Source organism: Ornithodoros turicata, chromosome 1, assembly GCF_037126465.1.
Source record: "Ornithodoros turicata isolate Travis chromosome 1, ASM3712646v1, whole genome shotgun sequence".
Lineage (NCBI taxonomy): Eukaryota > Metazoa > Arthropoda > Arachnida > Ixodida > Argasidae > Ornithodoros > Ornithodoros turicata.
This window is the reverse complement of record NC_088201.1, coordinates 81,605,453-81,630,079: the sequence shown is the minus strand read 5'-3', so window position 1 is coordinate 81,630,079 and position 24,627 is coordinate 81,605,453. Positions and strand designations below refer to the sequence as shown.

The 24,627-nt window shown below is 45.8% G+C and overlaps 1 protein-coding gene across 3 annotated transcripts in view; it reads left to right on the top strand.

Moving 5' to 3' along the window:
* Positions 1-24,627, top strand: part of LOC135378435 (uncharacterized) — a 662,816-nt gene that overhangs the window by 550,814 nt on the left and 87,375 nt on the right. For all 3 annotated transcript variants that reach the window (XM_064611464.1, XM_064611465.1, XM_064611466.1), the window contains one exon: positions 6,893-7,015. In XM_064611464.1, the coding sequence (XP_064467534.1) occupies positions 6,893-7,015 (123 nt within the window). The remainder of the gene's footprint in view (positions 1-6,892; positions 7,016-24,627) is intronic.

Genomic DNA, 24,627 nt, shown 5'->3' with positions numbered 1-24,627 from the left:
AACACGACCTACTCTATACTAGAGACCTGGACAAGTGGCAACCGCCTTTGGGAGAGCCGGGTCATGGGTTAGTTACGCTAGTGGCCGCTGCAAGCGCCACATAGCATTATTTGGGAGAGGAAATGACATGTGCACTAACTATCATCATTGCCACCTTCGTTCGTCTGCTACACAGGGCTACTAGGCTGTTGCTAAGCACGCGCTACCCTCTTATGTACCTCTTCGTCGTTGTCAACACAGCCCATCGTACATTGCCGCGGTTTCGGCAACTCACGTGGTACCGAATAGTGCTAACTATAGCGCCAAATCCTATACTAGACTACTGCCAGAACTACTGCCCCGGTCCTGAGAGCTTTCCGGACACCCAGGTCTCTAGTATAGTAGTAAGTCGTGGTCTAAAACGAAAGAAGTCTGCCACGTAGCCATCAGGACCAGAATGTCAGTCGGGAGCATGGATCACTGCTGCTTGACGAATTGGGGCTTATTTCCACCGCACGTCGCCCCAAAATCTTTTGCCTCAATTTTGGTAGCAAATTAAAAAATTGTTAAGCGTTTCTTGGCACATTTGTAACTTGTTGCGCTCGGTTTACAAGCAACAAGCTCTAAAACTACGCCGTCAACACAGACTGCCTGATTGCTGACATCGTTTTGTTGATCTTTTATTTGACAGCTTCCTCTATCGTATCGTTTTTGTAGAGTGCTCCCAGTCTATTAAAACCTCCTATTATGTTAGTTTTCTATAGTCGGTACGCAACGATTCTAAAATCTGAGAAAGTTTCATGCACATATTTTAGAAAGGCGCTGCATCTGTCTATACCGTTTGTTTCCAAGTAGTCTCCGAATGGGTCCAAGCTGCAGAAGACAGTAGTCTGTGGGCATAGTATATTTCAGCCGACTGCTCTGTAATTTCGTCATCATCGCCTACGTGATCCTCGTCTCTTTGTACTCAAGAGCGTTCATGGGGCGGCAAAAAACTGACCTTGAGAGAAGTTGTTTACGAGTTTGAAGAAATATTCAGAGATAGAAGTTCTTCATCTCAATCTTCTCTCGCCATTCATCGCTCATCAGTGAATGGCATAGAAGTTTTCCTTCAAAGGAGCTGGCCTCATGCAACGACTGCCATTGCAATTTATGTGCCGAATGTTTTACGTATCCTTCTGGTCCGACGACTAACGTCGGTGTAGGGAAGCCTTTGTCATAGAAACTGCATCATTATTTACGCAAGATACGTGGTAGTCTGCTTGCATGGGTCAAGCGATTTCAAGGAAAGGTGTGGAGGAAAGTTAAGCGGGGCTGAGCAGCAAATCACAACCATTGTCACGGAAAAGGCAAAGGAAAGTGCAAATCAAGAAAATGTGACACTGACATTCAGTGCGTATAGTTCGAAAATAAACCGCAGGAGGTAAAAATCGCTCCCGGGGGGGACGTACCTCGTTTCTTGGTCTGTTTGGTCTCGGTGGCAGCCGAGAGCCGACAAGGAGGAGATGTGACGTCACTTCCGCCGTGGTCACGTGTCGGAAACTGACATCGCCCTTCCTAACACGGACGCGGGGACGTTGTTCTGACACATTCGTTCCGTTATTATGCATATCATTGGACCCGAATGAGACACTAGCTCTCCACTGATATTTGTGTTGCTAATCCCGCTTTGGCCTTTGTGAAACTACTTGCAGGAAGTAGTTGGGACATGTTATGCCACAGTCTTAGAACGATGTCTGCCGTGCACTCATTCCAGGAGGTAGTGAGACGACATTTTTTTGCTCTTCTTTTAATGCCCCCAATGAAAGTGTTGTGTTTGCACTCCTTTTTCGGCTGTTGTTGCGTAAAAAATGTCCCCGTATTGGCTGTCATTTCCGAATAGACCTCTTCCTGATTGTAAGCAAATGACGTCATAGTGTTCGACAGCGCCGCCAATTTGGTAGAGTTTAACTACGCTCGAAGTTATGGGCGAACAAAATCACGCCCCAAATTCACGGTCTTGAGGGGATTACGATGGTCCCTGAAAGGGACGCGACCTTCGGTCCTACTTTTCTTTCAATAGGAGGCAGCGAACAAGTGCCCATTCATGGAACCCAGCCCTCCCCTTCCGATTTGTTCCCCCCAGTTGTCTTGCGACGTAAACACCCAATTATTATTACGATTTGTTTCGGTTTCCGTCTGTCTACCAACGTCATGATGACGTTTCTCGGGTAGAGGTCTATTCCCGTGCCAACGTGCTCAAACTTTGATGCAAAACAGAGATCGTGATACATCTTTTCTTCCGCATTTTGAGCAGTATAATATGAGTTGTATGTTTGGTTGCTTCACGCACAAAAATAGGTGGGCATATTTCATGCATCCTGCTGCCTTTCTTATCCGTGACATCTGGAGCGAACACGAGCCAAGCAATCGTGCGTAACAGTCCTCTGACAAACGCGTGCAGTGCATGACAAATCATCTGCATTGTCTTCCAATTTCTGCTTGCGAACCACTTACGTCTGTTGCTCGCTCGCAGATCGAACCATAGATACTTTATGTAATCCTGTCGTATGTCAAGTCTTTTTTTTTTTTGCATGTTTCACAAAACATTCAGAAACCCTCGCAGAATCTGTTGATTATTCACAAAGACAAGTAGTTCAGACATCAAAAAGGACATAATGCAACGAGATCCGTTAGATGTCACCCGTTGCGTCTCCGGACGCTTCGAGGACAATGACTGTGGTTTCCTTCGATGTCTCGCCAAGGCGGCATAAGCAACCGGTCGAATGCAACTCCTGCTGTACGTCTTCGTGACTACTGCACACACTTGGTGCGTTATCCGTCTATTTTCTCCAATTTTGCGTGATCTTTCGTGTCTCTGACAGATGTCAAGCAAGAATTGTGAAAAATGTGCTCATCAGTGCCTTCCAGTTCGCTCACTGCATGCACAGGGCGTTAATTCTAGAGTTGTGGTACGAGATCGCGCGTGCATACAAGTTTTATCAGATCGAACTAAATGAGATTGTCTTCGCTGGTGGTCCTAAAAGCAAAGATTCCGATAATAAGCGTCAGAAGAAGACTTGCTTTCTTGCACATTTTTTTTCTTGTAATACACCTTAAGTTCCGCCGATCCCACTTGTTCAGTGGTACCTGTCTATGATTTATCCAGGTACCTGCCCCCCCCCCAATCACCCTTTCAAATGTATATGGCGGCACCTCCCTCCCTTTCTTTCTTGCACCCCAAAAGCGGGGGGAGGGGGGTCTGGCGGAATTTGTCATAGACATATATCAGCAGTTGGTACATAAAGCTGTTAGAGCGTAGCTATAACCCCCTGCTTATGATTCTGGATAAACCACTGGGTATCTTCCTGTACAGAAGTTTCCAATGCGTGGTAGTGACCAAAAAGCTGGTAGCGGACAGAAGCGGGCAGGTGCACCGTTTCATGGGGGGTAAACTAGTTAAAGTTCATGACAGTCTTTAATGATGACCTTAATGGGATGAGTAATAATGCTGCTCCGGGGTCCGGAAGGCTGCGGCATCGATTCCTGCCGCCAGCCGCGGTTCTTTCTTCCTCTCTCTCTCTCTCTCTCAAGTCCTCCCAGACAAATTTCATACGCACCTCCCGTCGCTCTCAAGTAACAAGCTACCATCTGGGCAAGCAGACCGTTCTGTATGGCATTGCGCACACACTTCTCATTTCTCTGGTATGAAGGGTTCCTAAATCCGGATGCTGATAAATATGGTTCCAGGGTTGCCAGACGAACGAATACGCTATTTTAAATACTCTCTCTTTCCTGGGACTCGTGTCAGGTAGCTTTCGTTACTCGTTGCGGTTGAATGTAACAGTGTCATTGAATTTGAGAGTGCCTTTGGCGATGCCACCTGTTGTAAACGTGTGTCTTAATTTAGTGTTTTCTTCAATCCCTCTCCTGTTATCGTCTCATTAGGGACTGACAGCACGTCAACTAAGTCAAATAATAAGTTTCACCGATCAGAATCCGCTTAAGAGCAGATTGGCATAACTCTACAGTGTTCTATATCGCGTATTCGTGACGAACGCTGCATGGATTTGCATCACCGGCGTCTTGTTCTTTCTCTGCCCGGAGGAGCTTCGCTGCCGTTTACTGTGCACGAAAGAAGCGTGACCACGAGCTTTATCAAGCATGCATACTGACTCCAGTTTAAAACTCCTTCCGCGTAGCGCTGTTTGCCCTGAAAGTCTACATTTATGCGCACGTAGATATATAAGGCGCAGGCCGATATGGCTGAAACACTAAGGAGGGCGGCGGGTGGAAGGGAGGAAATCGAATCACAGTCGGTGTACACTTCTCTTCTGTTCCCGGATTCGCCGGCGCTCTATTTGTAGTGTTGTTTTATGTCTGCCTCGAGAATTTCGTGTAGCGTGACACTGTAAGCGCAACAGAGCGTTTATTTCCTTGAGAAAATGATAAGGGTACGAGAGCTCGGAAGTCCTTCACGTGCGGAACTCCGGCGAAGTGGTAGAATACGCGCCGAGAATGTTTGTCTTGGCACAGGGCGAGAGAGTAAACTTAGGAGAAACCACATGACCAAGTGTTTGTCCACTCACAAGGCAGCAATAGGAAGTATTCTTAGACCGGTATGGTCCACAGAAGAAAGAAAAAAAAACACGTGCACCTCAACCTTGAAATGTTACCCCGTTATTTCGGAGAGGGCCCAGTGAGGTGGCTCCACGTGCGATGCGTAAGAGAGGAAAACTGGAGGGCTGAGCAGGCAGCTGACCCACTTACATAGCGCATATAAGCGGGATTTGGAGGTTGGAAACAGATATTAGGGCTAGAGGTGCGCGCCGGTGCGGTTGCATCCGCGGATGGGCGCGGAATCCGCAAATAAGCATCGGTGTCTTTGCCGATGTCCCCTACGGAATCCAAGATGATGGTGAAGTGTGCCATCGCTTGCATTGTTTTGCCTTTAACTGCTATGATTTGCTTGTTTACTGCTGTGCCTTTTGCTATTGGACAACTGTGTGTGACGTAACGTCTCTGATAAAGTTTGTAAAAAGTTTGCGGAAAAGTCGTCACTTTCTCCATATTTTTCTTCTCATGTTCATTCCATGCCGTCGCCCGATGGTGACTTTTTCCAAATGCAATAATCGCGGATGTGCGGATATATTAGATAACCACGCGGATGTGGATACACTATTTCAACTAGCACGGTTGCTGATACGGTCGCGGATCTTACATGCGCGATACCATGCGGATGCGGACACTGTCAGTGTTATGCGCGTTCACCTTCACTTATATCTGCAGAGGGCGAATGTCAACTGTTTGCCAGTGGTCACATTCATGAGGAGCATAATCTACGGTCTTCTACGTATAATACATCATACGTCATAATCTACGGTCTTCATAATCTACGGTAATAAATTTTGCTGTCAGTAGTCGCTATAGAACAAGCAAAAGACACATCGTCAAAAATATGGCTCTGTCAGTAACGCATGTTGAAGCTGCCTTTCCTGAATATGACTCTTCGATATGAACATGGGTTTTATTTTTGATATTTACCTTTCTATGTACTGCTCCTTACTACTGTGACATGTTGGTAAAGATTAAGAAATTTATTGCATTAATGTGACGGTATACCTCCGTATGGCACATGGTACGGTACGACTGCATCGGTGTCGGCAATGCTCACAATTTTAGCTTTGTAACCCCAAACTGATATTCTTGGCATTGTCCACACGTATTCATCTTTCACATGTATCAATATTTGCACATTCTTCTTGTAACAAATCTTTAGTAACAGCCCTTCAGTGCAGCCTTCAACGGAGACAGCAGTTACAGCAATATCCAAAGTATTTAACTCGGGAGTCGTATGTTTGGCCTACCTCACATCTTTAGTGCAGAACGAAGGACACCAAGTCAAATGAATGGCACAGGTGTACGTACTTAACAATATGTTGTATTGATGCTCGTGTGGCAGACAGCAACAACAACAAATAAGTGATGACGATATAGTGGAATGTTTCGCCGCTGAGGCAGACAAACGATACATGGCGGGAACAATTTTTCCCGGACTTCACGTTAATTAACCATAGGTTGCACGCTGTATCTCTGAGCTATCGAAAAATTATTTGTTAATTGTTGTGACGCCAGTTTATATGTTAGACGCGTTCAGTAAAAATGTGCTTTCCTGGTGTTTGGACTATTTTAAATTAGTTACCATAGCTATGCTCATAGGTAGAAGTAAACCTACGTCGTCTAGAGCATTGTATGTTCTCAAACGTAATTCTTCAAAATGAGGGTTTTGTTCCCTGAAACGTGACAATGACGTTACATCTATGCTTTAAAATGTGATGCATCTCTCCAAATCACACGGAAACCCTGATTAGACAGTGTCGGCATGCGGAACACGAAAATGAGCTGACGCGTTTCCGCCCTCAGTGTAGTATTCACATAGATAAACTCTACACAGCGGACGTCACAAATCTTTGCGTTCTGGTTGAGCAAGTTGTTTCTCTATGGACTGGGTTCGTTTTTGTAAGAGCTACTACTGAATACTGCTTATTGAAGGTTGCTGTACCGAGTAGCTGTCGGGCTGTGAAGTTCATACATCATAGGAGCTATTGCTTTCAATTTGAAGAAGCCTATTCTTTGTCGAAGCTTTTAAAAACGTTCGTATAGACTGGTCGTAATAAAATCTCATGCGAAATGGGTACCCAGGCACCGTTTTTCTTCTGACTGCTGCTTTCGTTTTCAAACTTTGCTCATTGCATATATGTCGTGCATCACACACGGATGTGTGTCAGCGTGGTCTTGGAAGCGCCGTGGCAGCGCAGGATCCCGCGTTGGTACCGATCTGTCGTTTATGTGTATAGTGCTTACAAAGCCTCGATGTACTTTTGGGTGTTATTCAAAAACGACCGATTTCATGCCATTGTTCTCCTTTGTTTAGGTTCTTTCGTGGATATGTAAGCATGGCGAAGAGGCATTGTCGAAACATCACTTCGTGGCAGATTCCTTGTCAGGGATACAGGAACAGGAATACGAGTTCGAAAAGTTCTACTTCCTGGCAATGGTGAGTTCCACATATTTCTCCTTTTCCACAACATAATACGACGCCACCTTCTAAAAATGACCTTCTCTTGACACGGATGGTATCAACTTCTGCATTCTTCAACAAAGCTGACTTTGCGATGAAAATCCGTCGATGACTGTCGGGGATCATATGCAAAAATCTTGAGATGATTTCGAAGTATCAATATGTGCACCGTGTTCTTCGGATAGTATGACGAACCGCTGCGATCCTTCTTGCTGAACTTCTTGCAAGACAAGAAGCACCCATCCTCATGAGCAAATGCTACCGTACGCTTTGCGAGTCACAACTTTCAACCAGATCCAATATGAAAGAGCTCACGTGCACCAACACAGTGACCTCTCACTCCACTTAAACTGCTCCGTTATCGTCTCCCAAGTGGAGGCTGTGGTCGTGTCACCGGTGTACTTCCGGCACCTACATAGTTCATGTGACGTCGTCTGTTGGGCAACAGGAAAATGTTGGCTGTGGTGTCGTCTGCTAATCCGATGTGCAATCTGCTGTCACTAATGCGTCGCACCGGTTGGGACAACTTCCGTAACCCACTATTTTGTCGTGAACACACCTCCTTATAAAGTGCAGACGTTGTTAGTTCTCTTCAAGGCCGGTCGGGTCGGCTTGACGATGGCTCCGCTGTAGGAATGTCCATGTGCGTATACGCGCCATTCAGTCTGACGTCCCCGCATTATGTCCTGTTGAACAATTTCGATTGCTTAGATATATTTATATTCCAGTTATTTATCCGATCTTTGATAGGTCAGTCCTATACAAATCCTCACCTATAAACCTTCATCCCCCCGCCCCCTTATACAAACCTTGAACATTCATTACCGTTTCATCTTTTTTTCAATGGAACAGCAACTGACCTTTTCGCTCTTCCTTCGAATAAACATATACTCCCCCCCCCCCCACACACACACAAAAGAGTAAAAAAGGTGAGGTTTTGGACGTATAATTTAGTTTGGAGACTTTTTAAGCTAATTCGATTAATTTTATTTAATGAATGAATGAACGCATACTAATAATTTATTATATTAATGTAATTAATTTTTCCCTACACGAACCGTAACGCCAAAACATTACATCAAATGTCTTTATTGTCAGCGACATGGACGATCGGAAAGTAAATTATATATCAATAAAATATATGTCAAAACATCCATTTCAACAGAGAATTTGCAATCGCACGTGCTGGATACGACGAGATGAAAAGGGACCGATTCCGGCTCTGCATTGTCCTCACAACCTACAGAACTTGCCGCGGAATATCTACTGTTGAAATTTTGAAATCTGCCGCATGACAAAAGGGAGAAAGCGAGACAGAAAAGAAAAATAATACTGGCTGAGAAAGCCATAAAGAGAATGCACTAACCTTTTCTTCTCTATTTTTTATTTTTATCTTTTTAAATGAAGGTGACACAACATATCTTCAGGCTGGAATGCCTGAATTGAAAACTCGCGTGTGACCTTTGATGTAGAAAGTGTACAACCCGCCAAGCCTGACCTAACCTCGTTTATGAAACCTCATATTCATGGGCTGTCCAGTGGGTTGTAAAGCACCACCAAGAGCGCCTGCCCCAGATTTGCATCCACAGCCCCCTCATCACGACAACAAGGCGTAATTCTCACCGAATCATTGCAACGCAATCCACGCAATCCGATTAACGTTTCATGCACAGAAGCATAGTTGCCCACTCCAATTAGCCTAACAAGACCTTGAAAGCTCCCTTCCTATTTTCTGAGGGAGGGTTATTAATGTGTCATGGAGTGTAGTATCTACTTACCGCTGACATGTATCCACTTAAGTGAACGTACACGAAAACCTCAAAGTAGGTGAACACAGCGCTATTCAGCGTAACGAAGGCCTGCTCCATGTCTCTTCTCCGCTGTTGGCCACACAGTCGTATGAGCCGCGGTCGTCACACACGAAACCCTGTCGAAAAGCGGGAAATCTAGCGGTGAGGGTTGATTGAAGCTGAACGATAAGATGGCGTAGATAGAGGCTAGCTGGTGGACGAACTCCATAATGAAGGTGCCTGAGCAGTTGTGTTTTCTCGATCTTCTGCCCATTACTGAGGCACCTTCATTATGGGGTTGATCGAAGCAAAAGCTTTGGTCGGGAACCGCCCGTTGTTACGAGCGTCTGCCTAAGCTCCTGACGGTGACTCGTCTCCAAGGGCATGGCCGCGGAAAGCGTGACTAATTGGAGGGACTCGTAATGACTTCGTCACGTCGATCAGCGATCAGGCCTTCTTTAATGAAGAATGCTCCTCTCGAAAGTGGATTGACCGTGCCCGTTGTTCATTTTTGATTGGGTGTTGGCGCCGCGAAGCAACTGTGGCGATGAGCGGCATACAGATGTAGACAGACGGAGAGAGGACAGCAGGAAGGGTAGTATGCGTCCTGGGCCGACTTCAGGGGGAACTGTGCCGACATTCGTCTGGAAAGTTTTCAGAAAACCCAGGGGAAACCTCAGACAGCACAGCCGGCGGTAGGATTCGAACCCACCACCTCCCAGTTTTCAGCACGACCTTGGTTGCCACCAACGAGCGGACGCCTTAGCCCACTCGGCCATGCCGCTGGTCGCCCGTTGTTTATTTTATGTAACATTCAAAACACACACAAGCGGGAATGCAACCATTATTCTGAGCAGGTTTAGTGCGCCTGTGTTCCCTTTGACCCATTGCCCGTGGCTGTTTGTTTGCTTTCTGTTTTCCATGGCTAGATTCAGATGGCTATATGTTACCCCACACGGACTGATATACAGGGTGTCATTGAATTCTTATAAAAAACTACGCCACATAGAATCATGCGGTCAACGGCATTTATTCTGACTATGTTTTTGTCACCTCCTGATGTGCATGTCATGTAACCTGAGTTTAATTATGTAAATTTTTGCGAACTGAACTGGGAAAATTGCCAAGTAAAGGTCACTTTTTTTACCCCACCAATGTGATGAGCGTGCCGAATTTACTCAAATTAATGATAATTGACAGGAATATTGAGGAACTATCGTATCGGAAAACATAGCCGAAAATCGTGCTTACGGGGCTCGCAGAAGACAGCGCGTGATGAAGTTTTCAGCGAAATCCTTGTCAGTCGACGAAAGGAGGTTGGAAAACCACCCCACACCGGCATGGTAGAAAGAGATAACACAGACATAGCTTATAGCGTCTGGCTTCGTCTGGGACCACTTCCCAATTTCAGGAACTGTCACTCTTTCTACAATCACTCTGTGGGCTGGGTTTCCAACCTCCTTTCGTCGGACTGACAGCGATTGCGCTCAAAAAGTCCTCGCGTGTTATACTCAAGTGGCCCGAGAAGCACGATGTTCGGCTATTTCTCCCGATAGGATAGACGCTAAATATCACCGTCAATTATCATGAATTTGAGTAAATTCGGCACCTAATGCCTAATCCCATCCCCATGCGTGTAGCTGCTGTTCTGGCCAAACAAGTGCGTTGTTGCACCACACGGTAATGACTTCTAGAAGAGCCCGCATATATTCAGTAATTCATTTCCTTTGACTGCAAGCAGGGACACCTCTGACCCTTTACAGCAGTGGTTCTCGATTTTTTTATTTTTTTTTTATTTTTTTCTCTGCACCTCTTTTGCCGTTCATCGAAGCGCGTCATCCCCCCATATTAACATCAAAAGATACACGCATAAGAGTTTGAGGTATTTTATTGCCTCTTCGAAGTTCCTTGAAAGTATATTGTTGAAAGTATAGCGACGTTACCGCTGGATGGCCCTTACAGTCCCGTGTAGACTTTCTAGACGAGTGTCGGCACAGTTCCCCCTGAAGTCGGCCAAGGAGGTCCATCTGTCCACACCTGTACGCCGCTCATAGCCACTGTTGCTTCTGGGCGCTAGCACGGAATTGACAAAAAGTACCGTGTACACCCAAGAGCCAATGACATGCCGTCGTGGCATTCCTGGCGAGGGAGATGTCCTGTGAATGATAGGACCGACTGGAGGCGAGTGTTACGTGAGACCATTCCCCCCATGACGTTTCCCACCGGTTGAGAATCCCTGCTTACAGCGTGTGCACGTGAGCAGTGCTGGAGAAAAATCTACAGGACACGGGAGCACCATCATTCTTGGCGACACCCTGGTGGCGGATGGAAGCAGGCACGTGCACCACCGTTCAAAAGGGTGGAGCACTTGAGTCCCTGGAGGCTTTAATAATGACCTTCGTAGAATGAGAGGATTCTAAAGTCTTCAAAGGCCCCAGCTCCTTGTCCCGTCAATTTTTCTCCCCGTAGCCTTCTTTCTTCTCATGCTGCTCCTTATGCTTCTGCGGCTCTCTGTCCAACTGCGCGATCCTGCCGTTTCCTGCCAGCTCTTCGTACTATAAAGTCCTCCTTTTTCGACGTTCAAGTCTCCACCAACCTATATGTTCATCCGTCCAGATGCCCGATGCTCAATTTTTCGTTCTTCCGTACCGCGCGATGCATGCTTCACTTCCCAGTAATTTGTAGAGGGCTCCAGTGCGAATGCAAGAATCCCAGCCTTCCAAAACTGTTTCCACGAGTCGTCGCGTGCCGCTTACAGCGCGCCAACTTCAACACAGAACGACAAAGAACGTCATGTTCAGTTCGGCTTCGTGTCCTTGGCTTCTCAGTTCACCTACTGCTACGTGGTAGCTGTGTATTACTAGCATAGGTCGGCGCGATCACGATCGCGGCAGCCTTGCCAGTGCTTCGTCATCGCACTCATGATCGCGATCATCAGGCTGTGATAAGGCATTGCGATCATGATTGCGCCGACCTATGATTACTAGAGCTTTGTGCATGCGTGTACGTGACTCATAATCAGATGCTTACGTCTTCTCTCTTCTCGGTCTTGTTTGTTTTCTTTCGTTTTGTTTTATTCCTTTAGCAACCCTCATTTATCACGGCGCTCTTCACTATCTCATTGTTTATGAAGCAGGCTTGTCTGGTTGTAGTTCTTCGTAGTTTGACACTGCATGGCGTCAGGCGTTGAAAGGAAGGCCAAACGCAGCAGGGAGTTCCGAAGAATAATTTGCATGACAGAATGCGAAAGCGAGATTAACGACGACCATTCGTTTGAAAGAGTGAGCCTTTCTCAGTGTCAGTGGGGGGTCTTCACGGTGGCTAATTTATAGTTGCGTTGTACAGACATATAAATGTAAACTGTACATCGTTGACGCTACCGCTGCACGCGAAATCCAGAACGAAAACGAAAGGGTATTATACGCCAGTGCACGTAGTGCAAGTCGGCAAATTTTCTCGAGGCGATGAGTCCTGGTATACGTGAAGTTCATGCTTGACAAATGTATTTCTCATTCACTTACTTGTGTGTATTTGAATTATTTTGCGTGCTGACAGTCATCAACTATCTCATCGTAAGCAGAGGCTGAGTAAATAATTAGGACAAAAAGGACACTTAAGCTTCAACAATGCCTTCCTAAGCAATGATCTGAAGGGTGGTAAATTTGAAGGGAAAGAAACTAGTTTCGGTGACGCGAACCAGACTCATGGGTTTGATTCCCGCCATGGACACTGATCGACTTTTTGTCAACTGCGGTCCTTCAAACCATCTCATGTTTGTAGCCTCGTGCCCGATAACAACTAAGTAACGGAATGCCGCTACCCTCTACTTCACTCAAAAGTAGCGCAATACTAGCGCCACTACGAATTCGAGAGTGTAACGAGATACCGCTACAACTACCGAATAAAAGTAACGTAAATACTTTTCCACTTCCTACCCTCGGTATTCAGACATAGCGTTGTCCGATGTATCTTGTGATGGCAGACTATATAAATTCCTCCAATTAGCCAGCATGCAGCACAAAATGCACCACGAGTTACAGTCAAGATAACTTACGTCGTTTTCTACATTAATACAAACAGAATTAGAATAAAGTATCCATGCGCTTTAAGGCCTCAAAGAAGTAAGCGTCCATCACTGCACAGGCTCAGAACCCAAAGTGTATTAGGCGCAATGCGCAATCACGGCTTCTTATCTCTTTTAGGCCACAAAGCGCGTGGGTACCTCATTCCCCATTATGCCCATTTGCATCATCTACTGCAACGCGATAATTTTTCACGGATGTTGTCCTGCGAGAAGAAATTCAACAGTTGCCAATAGACCTCTCCCTGTTTGTAAACAAATGACGTCATAGTGTTCGACAGCCCCACCAATTTTGTAGAGTTGAACTACGCTCGGAGCTAGAGGCGAACAAGGTTGCGCCTGAAAGCCACGATCTTGAGGGGATTACGATGGTCCCTGAAAGGGACGCGACATTCGGTCCTGCTTTTCTTCCAATAGGATGCAGCGAACAAGTGCCCATTCATGAAACCCAGCCCTCCTCTTCTGATTTCTTTCGGTTTCAGTCTGTCTACCAACGTCATGATGACGGACCCGGACGTGATGACGGACGTGACCCGGATCCGCCACTGGGTGCAACACCACTCCGAACGCGGATTCCCGGGAAATCATGAGCAGAAATTGCGCGGTCTCTGATCAGGGCAGCCTTTGAATAAAACATACAAAAAACAGCGCACAAAATTCTCTCCGGGACCAACGAACCTCTACCCAAGAAACGTCATCATGACGTTGGTAGACAGACCGAAACCGAAACAGATCGGAAGGGGAGAGCTGGGTTCCACGAATGGGCATTTGTTCGCTGCCTCCTATTGAAAGGAAACTAAGACCGAAGGTCGCGTCCCTTTCAGAGACCATCGTAATCCCCTCAAGACCGTGGCTTTCGGGCGCGACCTTGTTCGCCACTTGCTTTGAACGTAGTTCAACTCTAACAAATTCATGGCGCTTTCGAACACTATGACATCATCTGTTTACAAACAGGTAGAGGTCTATTGTGCGGGAGGGATCAGAACGTTCTGCCCTGTCTATAGTTTCAAATATCGTCGACTTATGAACTGTACTATCCGTCCTGCCACGCACGCACGCACGCACGCACACACACACACACACACACACACACACACACACACCTAGGAGTATGCGCATTAAAACAACGAATAAAGCACGGAGCAACAACACTATGCGAGTACTAACATTAATCTGCATCAACTTTATAAGTTCGCAAATTGGATGTTCCCCGCCTCCCATCAGAGATTTCGAGCGGATGAAGCCCTGTTCCCCATGTGGCAGGCTGTCAATCAATCGACACAGGGATGCCAGACGACGGCATGCAGGCAATACCGCTCTGCCGTCTCCTTCCACCTCTGTCAGCTCATCCGCCGCAGGTGGGCACATTGTGGCAGCCCTTGTGACCGGTAATAGAATATAAAATGGCGTTTCTGATGAACTCTTCACCCATCTGCTCTCACTGTCTGCCGCTGGAGGGTGCCACGGTACGTGATTGGCATAGCGAAGGGAGTCTGGTAATTTCCGTCTCCACATTCGTCTCCATTGGGTTGTTCGCATGGATCACAAGGCTCCGTTCATGGCCGTTCACGTTGCTCCTGTTGACACATTGCTGGACACATGTGATGATGCTTTCGTTAATCATATGTAGACGTAGTTTTATCGATAGAATGTCACCCTCTTCTGTAGGCGTTCACGCACGCGTAGTTGATACGTAAGCGTCGTAGGAAACTCCAAGATAAAAGTAATGCAAGAAATGATATTCTCTGCCACAGCAACAGAACTACATAACCTTCAATGGAGCGTACACATTCCTACCTTTACTGTCATCCTCCTTTCCACGATTGCATAGGGCTGTCCTCCACAGGTGGGCGTGACATTTATCTTCCTTTGCGATTTTGTAGTTAAAGGGATTTAAAGTTGGGCCGCATAAATCTAATCGATAGTTTTCTTCACCCATGTGAACATGCAAATTCAATTTTTACAACATAAGAGGCAGTACGTAGATGCGTAGAAAATTCGGTAACGGGAATACCGTAATTTATCCGACGGTGCCGTCACAGCAGGCATATCCGTCGGTGAGGCTTCCTCAGGAGAGGTCATGAGCTTAGGAGAACCAATAAGAATGCACGATGTCCTGGCTCCTCTGACGTGAGACCTCGACACTGAGGAGCTTGTACCTCGACCTCGCTAAGTGCGATGCGCAGTAAAATAATTTTTTTCGTTAATACTGTTGCGTGCAGTACATTGTGTACATCATGCAGTCAACCATGATTACCAAAGTGTTACAACAACCCCTTTTATAGTGATTTTACAGCGTTTTATCAGGGATTGTGTCACACCATCCTCAGCAGGAGATTGATGCGACACAAGTTCCATACTTTGTCCTTTCCTCTGTACCCATTGAGTCGAACAGCAATTCATTTTATCGTCTCTAATACAAGACGACTTGCTTCCTAATCCCCGACTGCCCTATGGCCAGTAATAAAGATGCCACACTGAAATGCAGTCGGGTCTTTTGCTCAACATTCACTGTGAACTAACTACCGAAAAGGTTCGCTCCTCCGACTATTGGTACAGTGACTATTATGAAAAAAGACAGAAAAAGTTCCAATCAGATGTCACAAGGTTATTTTGTGGAGGTTTGCCACACCACTTGTGCTTATTGCTGTGATTTGACTACTAGGAGGACTTTTACGCCAGCCTCAGCGAGTACTAATGTACCGGCTCTCATTTCAGTTACTTTAAGTTTGATATGCTTCTCTTTGTGATGCGTTCGTATAGCAGAGTAGTACCCAGTGAACGGTAAGCTGAAATGGTATCCCAGCGGACGCCAAGCCAGAAAGAGATATACTTCGGAACACAATGGGTATTTCCGTATTAATTAGTTTACATTTCTGAGAGAACGTTGGGGGCTGAGAGCATAACAAAATGCATCTTCCTCTGAGAGAACTGAGGCGATGGCGGCTGGCTAGTGAAGATGCATAGAGCAAGAAAATCTTGAGGTTGAGGAAAGTAATGGACCTTTTTCGCATACGCGTCGTATCCTAGCGGCTCCCCAGCGAACCACGCTCGGAGCGGGTCAAACCAAATCCACGTTGGTAGCACACGGGACCAAAACCGGTCCGGAGTGGGACCGACGAGCTCGCGCCGTTCGTACGGTCTCCCCACTTCTGTTGTCCCCATACTTCGCCATCTATTGAAGACGGAGATAACCCTCTCCGGCGCTTCAAGGTCATGCGCATGCGCATAAGTCGTTGTCAAAAAGGTCCATAGATGACATACACACGAAGTGCGTCGTCTTCGTGTGTGTATCGTCTTTTACGTGCTTCAAGCTCAAGGTTTTCTTGCACTACGCATCTTTCTCGTTGGCATGTTTTTCCTCAGCACAACAATGATGCCTCTTTCGTCATCAACAATTTGGAAACTCTGATCTCAGAGAAGCCAACTCGTATTTTTTACGTGTATTCTCATCCTAGAAATGAAAATAAGTAAAAATAATGAACCACGGTTCAGGTCTGGCGGCTGCACCACGTCAGTGTGGCTACTGCCTCAATTCTACCATTTTTATGTCACGTCCAAAACACTGTGTTCATAACTCTGAGTCTACATGCCGTATGCTGCACACAGACTTCACTTGCGACATGTTGACGCACAGTTTCAGTTTCTTGGCACCGTAGTAAACTTATAGCACGCAAGTTCATTCCAGCCACACTCTTTTCATCAAGATTCACTTCCCGGTCACGGCCAAGGTGTGTACAACGTTCTGTTTCTCCGGTGAGCGACGGAGAGATTTCGCCACCGTCTGCATTCCAGGCGCTGTACGTGACGCGACTCATTTCAAAGCAGAGGAAACCGCAAGCTCCATTAATGGATCCGCAGGATGACGGAAGATGTCATATGCAGTCTGGCAACGTGTACCATCCGCTTTGGTGGCTGTAGTGCGAGCGTGTGGTAAGCGGAAGTGATCATCGTCAACATCGCGCAGAGTTCAGACAGCAGTTTCGCAAGCAACCGCCAGAGTTCGCGCGCGGCGGGATACCTGGTCCGTTGCTTAACCCGCGGGCCCGCCAAACCCACCGAAATGCTTTCAGGAAACTGACAGCCATTACAGAGATGATAGTGAGGGAAGATAGAACACACAAGTCGATTGTGGAAGTTGTGAAACGTGGAAAGGGTGTGATTTTGTTGAGTTGATGACTCCAGAACAGTCCTTAACTACCAATTGGTGAGCAGGGGTCGGCAGTAATACTATTTTTTGCATTATAATAATAATACTAATACTGTATTATATTACTTTGGTAATATAAGAAATACATGTTCCATTAGAACTTGCCTTTAGAAAACATCAAAACCAACTCCCGTGGCATAGTGGTTAGGGTGGCCGCTTTCCACGCCGAGACTGGGAGGTGACACGGGTTGGAATCCTGTCACCGGCTGTGCTGTCTGAGGTTTTCCCCTGGGTTTTCCGAAGACTCTCCAGACGAATATCGGCACAGTTCCCCCTGAAGTCGGCCCAAGACGCATGCTAACCCCTCTGTCCCCCACTCCTTCCTGCTCTCCTCTCTCCGTCTCTCCACATCTGTACGCCGCTCATAGCCACAGTTGCTTCGCGGCGCTAAACGAAATAATAAAAATAAACCCCAACGCGCATGCAACATGTATTTCGTGCATGTATGACCCACCACATTATCATCCCATTTATATGTGTGTGTGTGTGTATATATGCATGCAACGTGTAAATTCCCTGTGTTAATACACAGAAGGCGTTTACATGCAATTTTACACGCTATCTTCGCCAGAAACGACTCTTCAAATGCTTGTCTGTTCGGTCTGAGCACCAGGTTTGCAAAGGGATGTCGTGCTGTTATCCTTAACAATAAAAAATGAGTCGCCGTAAAAAAAAAAATATCCATAGTGAGAAGAATGAGGCCTCCTTTTTAAGAGGTTCAACCTACAGGTTTGATATGCTAATAAAGACCATAGCCTTCTTGAGATCTAAAAATGATCCCAACCATATGATTTGCCAATTCTTAGCCAGCAGGTATAATAGTGACAAAGCCAGTGGGAAAAATGGAATAGTACAAATGTGTAATGTCATCGACCTGGTTTGAAGGCCCAGGTCGACTTTGTTATCGGTACATACCAGAGCTGCGTCACACAGGGGCAATCCTGTAAATGAATTTAAGAAAAAAAAAATATTAGTAGTACGGTAATACACGTTTTTGAGTGTTATAACACTAATACAAATACTTTTAAAAAAAAATCGTGTTAGTATACGTGATACTAATACGTAAAGTATTACAGTAATATTACTCTGACTTCGTGCTTCATTCTTTTGTTATTATTTTTCTTGATAATATTACTGTAATACAAAGTATTGTAATACATGTCCACCCTTGTTGGTGAGGAGGTAGCGTGGAATACAGCGTGCAGCCTATCTGCCCGTATGTGTTTTGTAGACTTGGCACACCGCGGAGACATTGAGTCACTGCATTTTGAAGTGTTCCTGTAAGACAGCACATTGCAGTCACATATCGGTAGGTAGTGTTTGCATGTACAGTAAACGCTCGTTATACCGAACTCAACGGGAAGGGGGAGGGGGGGCGGATATAAGGATTCCATATAAGCGACAATTCGATGACGTACGCAGTGCTACAAAAACCGTGACTGGAGCACCGGAAACGTGCGCGAGCCTTCAAAAAAGTGCCTTGGCAGCATTTTAATTCATATGGAAAGGGAGAGGAAGGCGTAAGGTGGGCTCGCCGTACGGCTACCGCCGGCTCGCCCTTTGCAGTAAGCGCAAGCAATTTCGTTCAGGACAGCACGAGACTCCGAATGAAGCGATAATTCGAAGAGGAAAAAAAACTATTTCGTTGCAGCGAAGGTTTATTTTACATACATCAGCGTTAATTATAAGTAAGGCGTAGTGCGTTTGTGATTATTTTTTAATTCCGTGTTAGCGCCGCGAAGCAACTGTGGCTATGAGCGGCGTACACACGTGGACAGATGGAGAGAGGACAGCAGGAAGGAGTGGGGAACAGGGGTTGTTAGTATGCTTCCTGGGCCGACTTCAGGAGGAACTGTGCCGACATTCGTCTGGAAGGTCTGCCGGAAAACCCAGGGAAAACCTCAGCCAGCACAGCCGGTGCAGTCACCCCGCGTCACCTCCCTGCCACCTCCCGTGGAAGGCAATCATCCTAACCACTACGCCACGCGAGCGGGTGTGTTTGTGATTCTGGAAGCGTAGTGAATCTGGAATTCCAGTAGAAATAATATGAATTTGATCCCCTAGTGTTTACCACCACAAAACAGGAACTGGGCCTGTTCGTATATAGTAACCACCTTGGTACCGTTCGATTGGTCGGTTTAGTACCATCTCTGCATGAGACGAGCTAGTTCGGCTGTGCTGTTGGAGCATTTCATCAGCTCAACTTCTCTTTCCACTTAAAAAGTACTCGTTGAATGAATCCTGTTTACTTTCAACGCGTAACTGCTTCGTAATTGCACTCGACGATCACAACTGAGCGATCCTCCACAATGCAACTGCTTCGGATCACATAGCCAGTAGGGTCCTTCCCATACAAAACTAGGCCAGCACACCAACGCTAGGTATCTCAGATCGCTTAGGATTCATCCCATGAGCGGTGTCGTACGCCTACTGTATCCAGTATATTTTACCCCAGCTCAAACGTGCAGGCATCCGCTTATTGCGTCACGGAGTCGCTTCGCTGTTTCCTGCACGAAAATGATTCTATACTTTTCTGTGATTTATGATCGTCTTAAGAGTACGCGCGACGGTCAGGAATATGGTGCATGCTCTTCTTGTGTGTGAACAAGACCCTGCGCTTGTTTCTGGGAACAAGAAATCCCCTTGTGCCCGTGGTACATAGCGGTATACAACACATTTCTATTATGTCTCTGCTGTGCCAAGCACGCTTGTGTATTCGTGCATGCGAGTTAGAGGCCCGTAGACTCCATAGCAACAGAATAGTAGTTGTTTTGCTGAATACCTTTGAGTGTAGCTTCTGAGTCACGTGGTTTACCTCGACCAGCCCTTGACTTTGGTTTTCTTCCAGAGAGAAGCGATCAATGCACTGGAACGTAAGCTCCCAGTGTTGGGGGGTTATATGTTTATTCACTCAAAAGGAGACCCAGTGTTGGAGCATACACTGCCAGTTTGTTTATGTCAGCAAGGTACATTCCAATATTATTATAAGGGAGTTTTACAGACTCTTAAGCGCCTTCCTATTCGACTACATATCGCTGTCAGTCAGTCAGATATCAGCAGCGTGACGTCAGCCACTCCAAAAGAATCGGGGGGATTGGCTTATCGTGTTTTCGGAAACGTTATCGTAAAACTGCTATGTTCTCCTAAAGGCTAAAGCTCGCTGTTATCACCATGGGATTATGCATTTAAAGGGATTCGCCTCTCTGGGGTATTTTTCTCATCGTGCGATATGCACTCTTTAAAAAAGGGTGTACTTTAACTCCTTTTTTGCCACATATGTAACTCCCTTTTGGAGAGTACAATTACTCTCAAAAAGGGAGTCTCCTCACTCCCTCAAGGGAGTAGCATAACGCCTTTCTCCCTACTGGAGAGTAATATTACTCTCCGGCAGGGAGAAAGTTGTTATGCTACTCCCTTGAGGGAGTGAGGAGACACCGTTTTTGATAGTAATTGTACTCTCCAAAAGGGAGTTATATATGTGGCAAGGAAAGGAGTTAAAGCACACCCTTTTTTTTAAGAGTGTGGTTCAAGTAGTCTGGCCCACCTATCATTTGCAGACATGCAGATCACAGGCATACGCAGGTAACAACCGAAAGATGCCGATGTATATCACTGGAATTTAGTTTCTTATATCGGTCACCGAGCAGTGTTGTACGGCTTGTCTGTTTAGGATGGACAGCCACCCGAGTGCATGCAAAAAAAAAAAAAAAGAAAGAAAGAAAAACTTTTGAAATGCCTTCTTCATGAAATATAGTCCCTCGAGAGTACTGTTACAACTGTTACTGGAGTCTGCATTTTCGTCATTATAGGAGTGCGATAATACCTATTAGAATACGACTGCAACGCTAGCCCTTGTAGCTCCTTCCTTTAACCTATCGCGTATTAAAAGAGAGAAGTGGATTTGCGAATAGTTCTCCAATCCACGCGAAAGAATACTTTAATTCACTTCATAGCCTGTCTGTAGTATACATATACGACATCTGAGCTCGGAAAAGTGGGGTAATATTCCCACGAAGGCGCTTGAGAATATCGAAACCGTGAAGAAACGTCGTTGACCAACGTCTCGCCTTGAAACGGAGCAGGATGCTATCAATCACAGAGCTATGGGCGTTCACGTGACCACGCATTCAAGTTAGCTGTTGAAGGAAAAACGTAGCACAAAATGTTGAAATGAATATGTCCCCTGGAATTTAGAAAAAAAAAGTATGTTCCCGAACCACTGACCTCCTTATGTGTTTTCATACGGTAAAGTTATTGCATGTGAAGCGTTGTAATTAATGATATCGCGCCTGCGATCTATTTACTTTCGCAAAATCGACGCTTTTGTGCGTTGAAATCGACTCTGTTCAAGTACTCTACGTGAGAAATGAACTTTACGTTATTCCGACCCAACTCGAAAAGATCGGCGGGAATGGTGCAATATTGCGTTGCGTTGCAACAGGGTTGATGCTTCAGAGTGTGATTCAGTCAACTCAGGAGAGCTGCCACAGCAACATTGGCGCGTGCAGTTCCGCAACACCTTTCGATTGATTGATTGATTGATTGATTGATTGATTGATTGGTTGATCAAAAAGATAATATCTTTCGAAGCACAAACATCCTCACAGTTCTTTCCTAATATTTCGTATCGATTATTTTTATTAATTCATTTGTTTAACCCTCAGGGCACAGAGCCCTACAGCGCCGAGTGGGTAGCGGTAAATTTACCGTGTTGAAATTACGAAAGAACGTAACAATAGCGAAAGTTAACTCAGGGGTTGCAGTATATTCGAACTTTAAAGTCATTGCAAATGGCGCCTGTGCACGCACGCAGGGACATAGCATGACGGTATTACGACAATAGGCTCCCTTATCGGTAACGAAGGCAAATGAGTTGACGTGCTCTTTGGGGATAACCTTTGTGGGTCAGTTTAGTATAACTTCCGAACGCATATTTCATATTTGTTGCATTTTGAGAAGTTCCGATAAAAGCATGCGTAAACATACGACTGGAGCGGTGGCCTCTATCGTTGCGCTTCAGCTGAACACCGATGGTATAGAGACATGGCCGCATGAATTTCCCGTTTTCCCTAGACGGTGTGCTTTCCAGATCACGCAATAACGTACGCAGACAAACCCACTTGGACGACGCGACCCATTAATCAATTACCCTTTTGAACCCCACTTATCGATAACCGGACCTTCGACATCCATGTCACGCCATCTGAGCAAAGCACGATTCCTTAATCGCTCACTGGTTCTCTCTGGGCAACCCTTTCGTCGCACCGGATCTTTTCTTCCTGACTAACAGAGACCGCCGTGAGCAACAAACCCTGTGAACGTCCGTTGAGGCCGTTGCGTAGTCAGAGCACGCTACATCCGCCAGTTCTTGTCCTTCTCTCTCTGTTCTTATTTATATATATATATATATATATATATATATATATATATATTTCGCGCGTCTCACTGTCTGCACCTGACTTTGCCTACCGCGTTGGATCCGCGTAGCATTTTGCTTCCATAAAGGTTTCATTGTATCCTGGTTCAGTGCCGTCTAGACTTCGTTTGGTGGATGGTATTTCAAAAATTGTAGACTCTTATTTCTTGTTGCTGTTTCGGGCTGACTTTGTGCGCGAATTGTGTATGTCGCAGGATTTAAAGGGAATGAAGATATCTCGCGGCATTTCCTATTTTTTTTTTTAGATAATCCGACGCTGTCCATATCTTGTATCATACAAAGTTCCATTTGCGGGGGATCAAGATAGGAGATAAAGTTCCATTTGCGGGGGATCAAGATAGGAGATTCAAAACCCAAGTAAACCTAACCCAACCAAAGTAAGGTCGCTGTGTCGAGGATACACGTGCTGCTAAGGTACTGCGTTCTTGCATCATTCCTTCGGTACCGACCGAGAGGAGACGTGATCCCAGAAACATAAATACGATGGTATTTCGGGGATGGCGTGTCCTCAGATAAATAATACGTTTCCTTTGTACATGCACATATGGTGGCACTAAAAAGTATGACATAAATTCCACGACGTTAGCAATCAAATTGCAACACATTGGTCGAGAAAACGTAATGATCCCAAATGGGTAGTATACGCAGTGGTCATTGCTTGAAGAAGAAGCTGTTTTCAACACTTAGTGGCTGCTAACGACCGTATTTCGTGCCACCGCGTGAGGGTCTGACAGTTGTTTCTGGTGTTGCGAACAAATAGAACAGGTCATTAAGAACGCAGCCCTCCTTCAGTCTGCCTAAAAGCGCTACGAATGTCATATATGACACAGTCGTCAAGGTCGTAGAGGTGAACCTCGAACTGTTTTTGTCATTTTTATTTATATCACTCGTTGGCTGTTCTTTTGTGTTTCCTTTTTGTGTGTGCGTCACGTACTACTAATCAGTGTTGCCGCAAGGTGTGACGATGTGGCGGAACGTCAAGGTAAAAACACTGCTACTGATGATGACCACAAAATAGCATCCTGATGTTGGGAAGACCTTCTGTGACTTTTTTCTGTTTTTCTTTTCGTTGTTTTTGTTTTTTCGCGACGCCTGAGGTACGTTATAGCCTGATTAACTTTCTCGCTATCGCCGTCTTTTTTTTTTAATCATTATTTCTTATTTATCATAAGAAAGCAGTGCAGGATGCGAACAGCTCATGTGGCCAAGTGAATAGGTCGACGCCGAGACTATTCCCAGGCGGATATCTGGGTGCATTTTCCTCATATGTTTTCAGGTAATTGTCGTCACGCTTCTCAATGAAGTCCACCCGCGACTCACTGTCCCATCCTGAAGCAAGCGGCAGAGGAGAACCTCGGCCTAGATATCCTCGCGCCGGTGAAGTCGAATCAAATTCAATATAAAAAAACTCGGGTATTGCATATGCGGATTGCCCTTGAGCCATGTCTCCATTGCGCTCCCGGTCAAGAGATCCATCGAGTCAAAAGATCCAACCGGTCACGTGACAGGCGAGTCAAGAGATCCAACCAGTCAAAGCGTCATACTGGTCAGGATCCCGACAGAAAAGAAAGTCTATCCCTTACCATGCTCATTGCATAACGATTGCGTTGTACGTAGTATTAAGTTAGGAAGTAATATGCCCGGTAACAGTGAACACTTTTCGGTGTTTTCTTTCTTCTTACCACACACGCACACAAAAAAGAAAGCGAGGAAATCCTGAGGTTGTGCTGTAGGTTACGGCGGCGAGTCCCCCTTTTGCCTTTGCACTTTTATGCTCATTGCCCCTAGCGCCGTAACACGCGATGCCAGAACGGATGCTTGTTACCAAGAATATTGAGCTCAACTTACAAAGAACCGTAAGCTGTAGGGCTTAAAACTTATCCTTGTCGCGTTCTTTTCATTGGCCTCCACCCTTATCACGTTATTCTATTCTTTTACTGACAGACGTGCGGGAAAATAGCTACTGTCTGACTGTGCTTTCCAGTCAAGATTGACCTGTCACGTTCATTGACCTCAACCCCAAAATGCAGGGTATACTGCTGGACTCAGAGTTGTCTATGCACTTTTGTG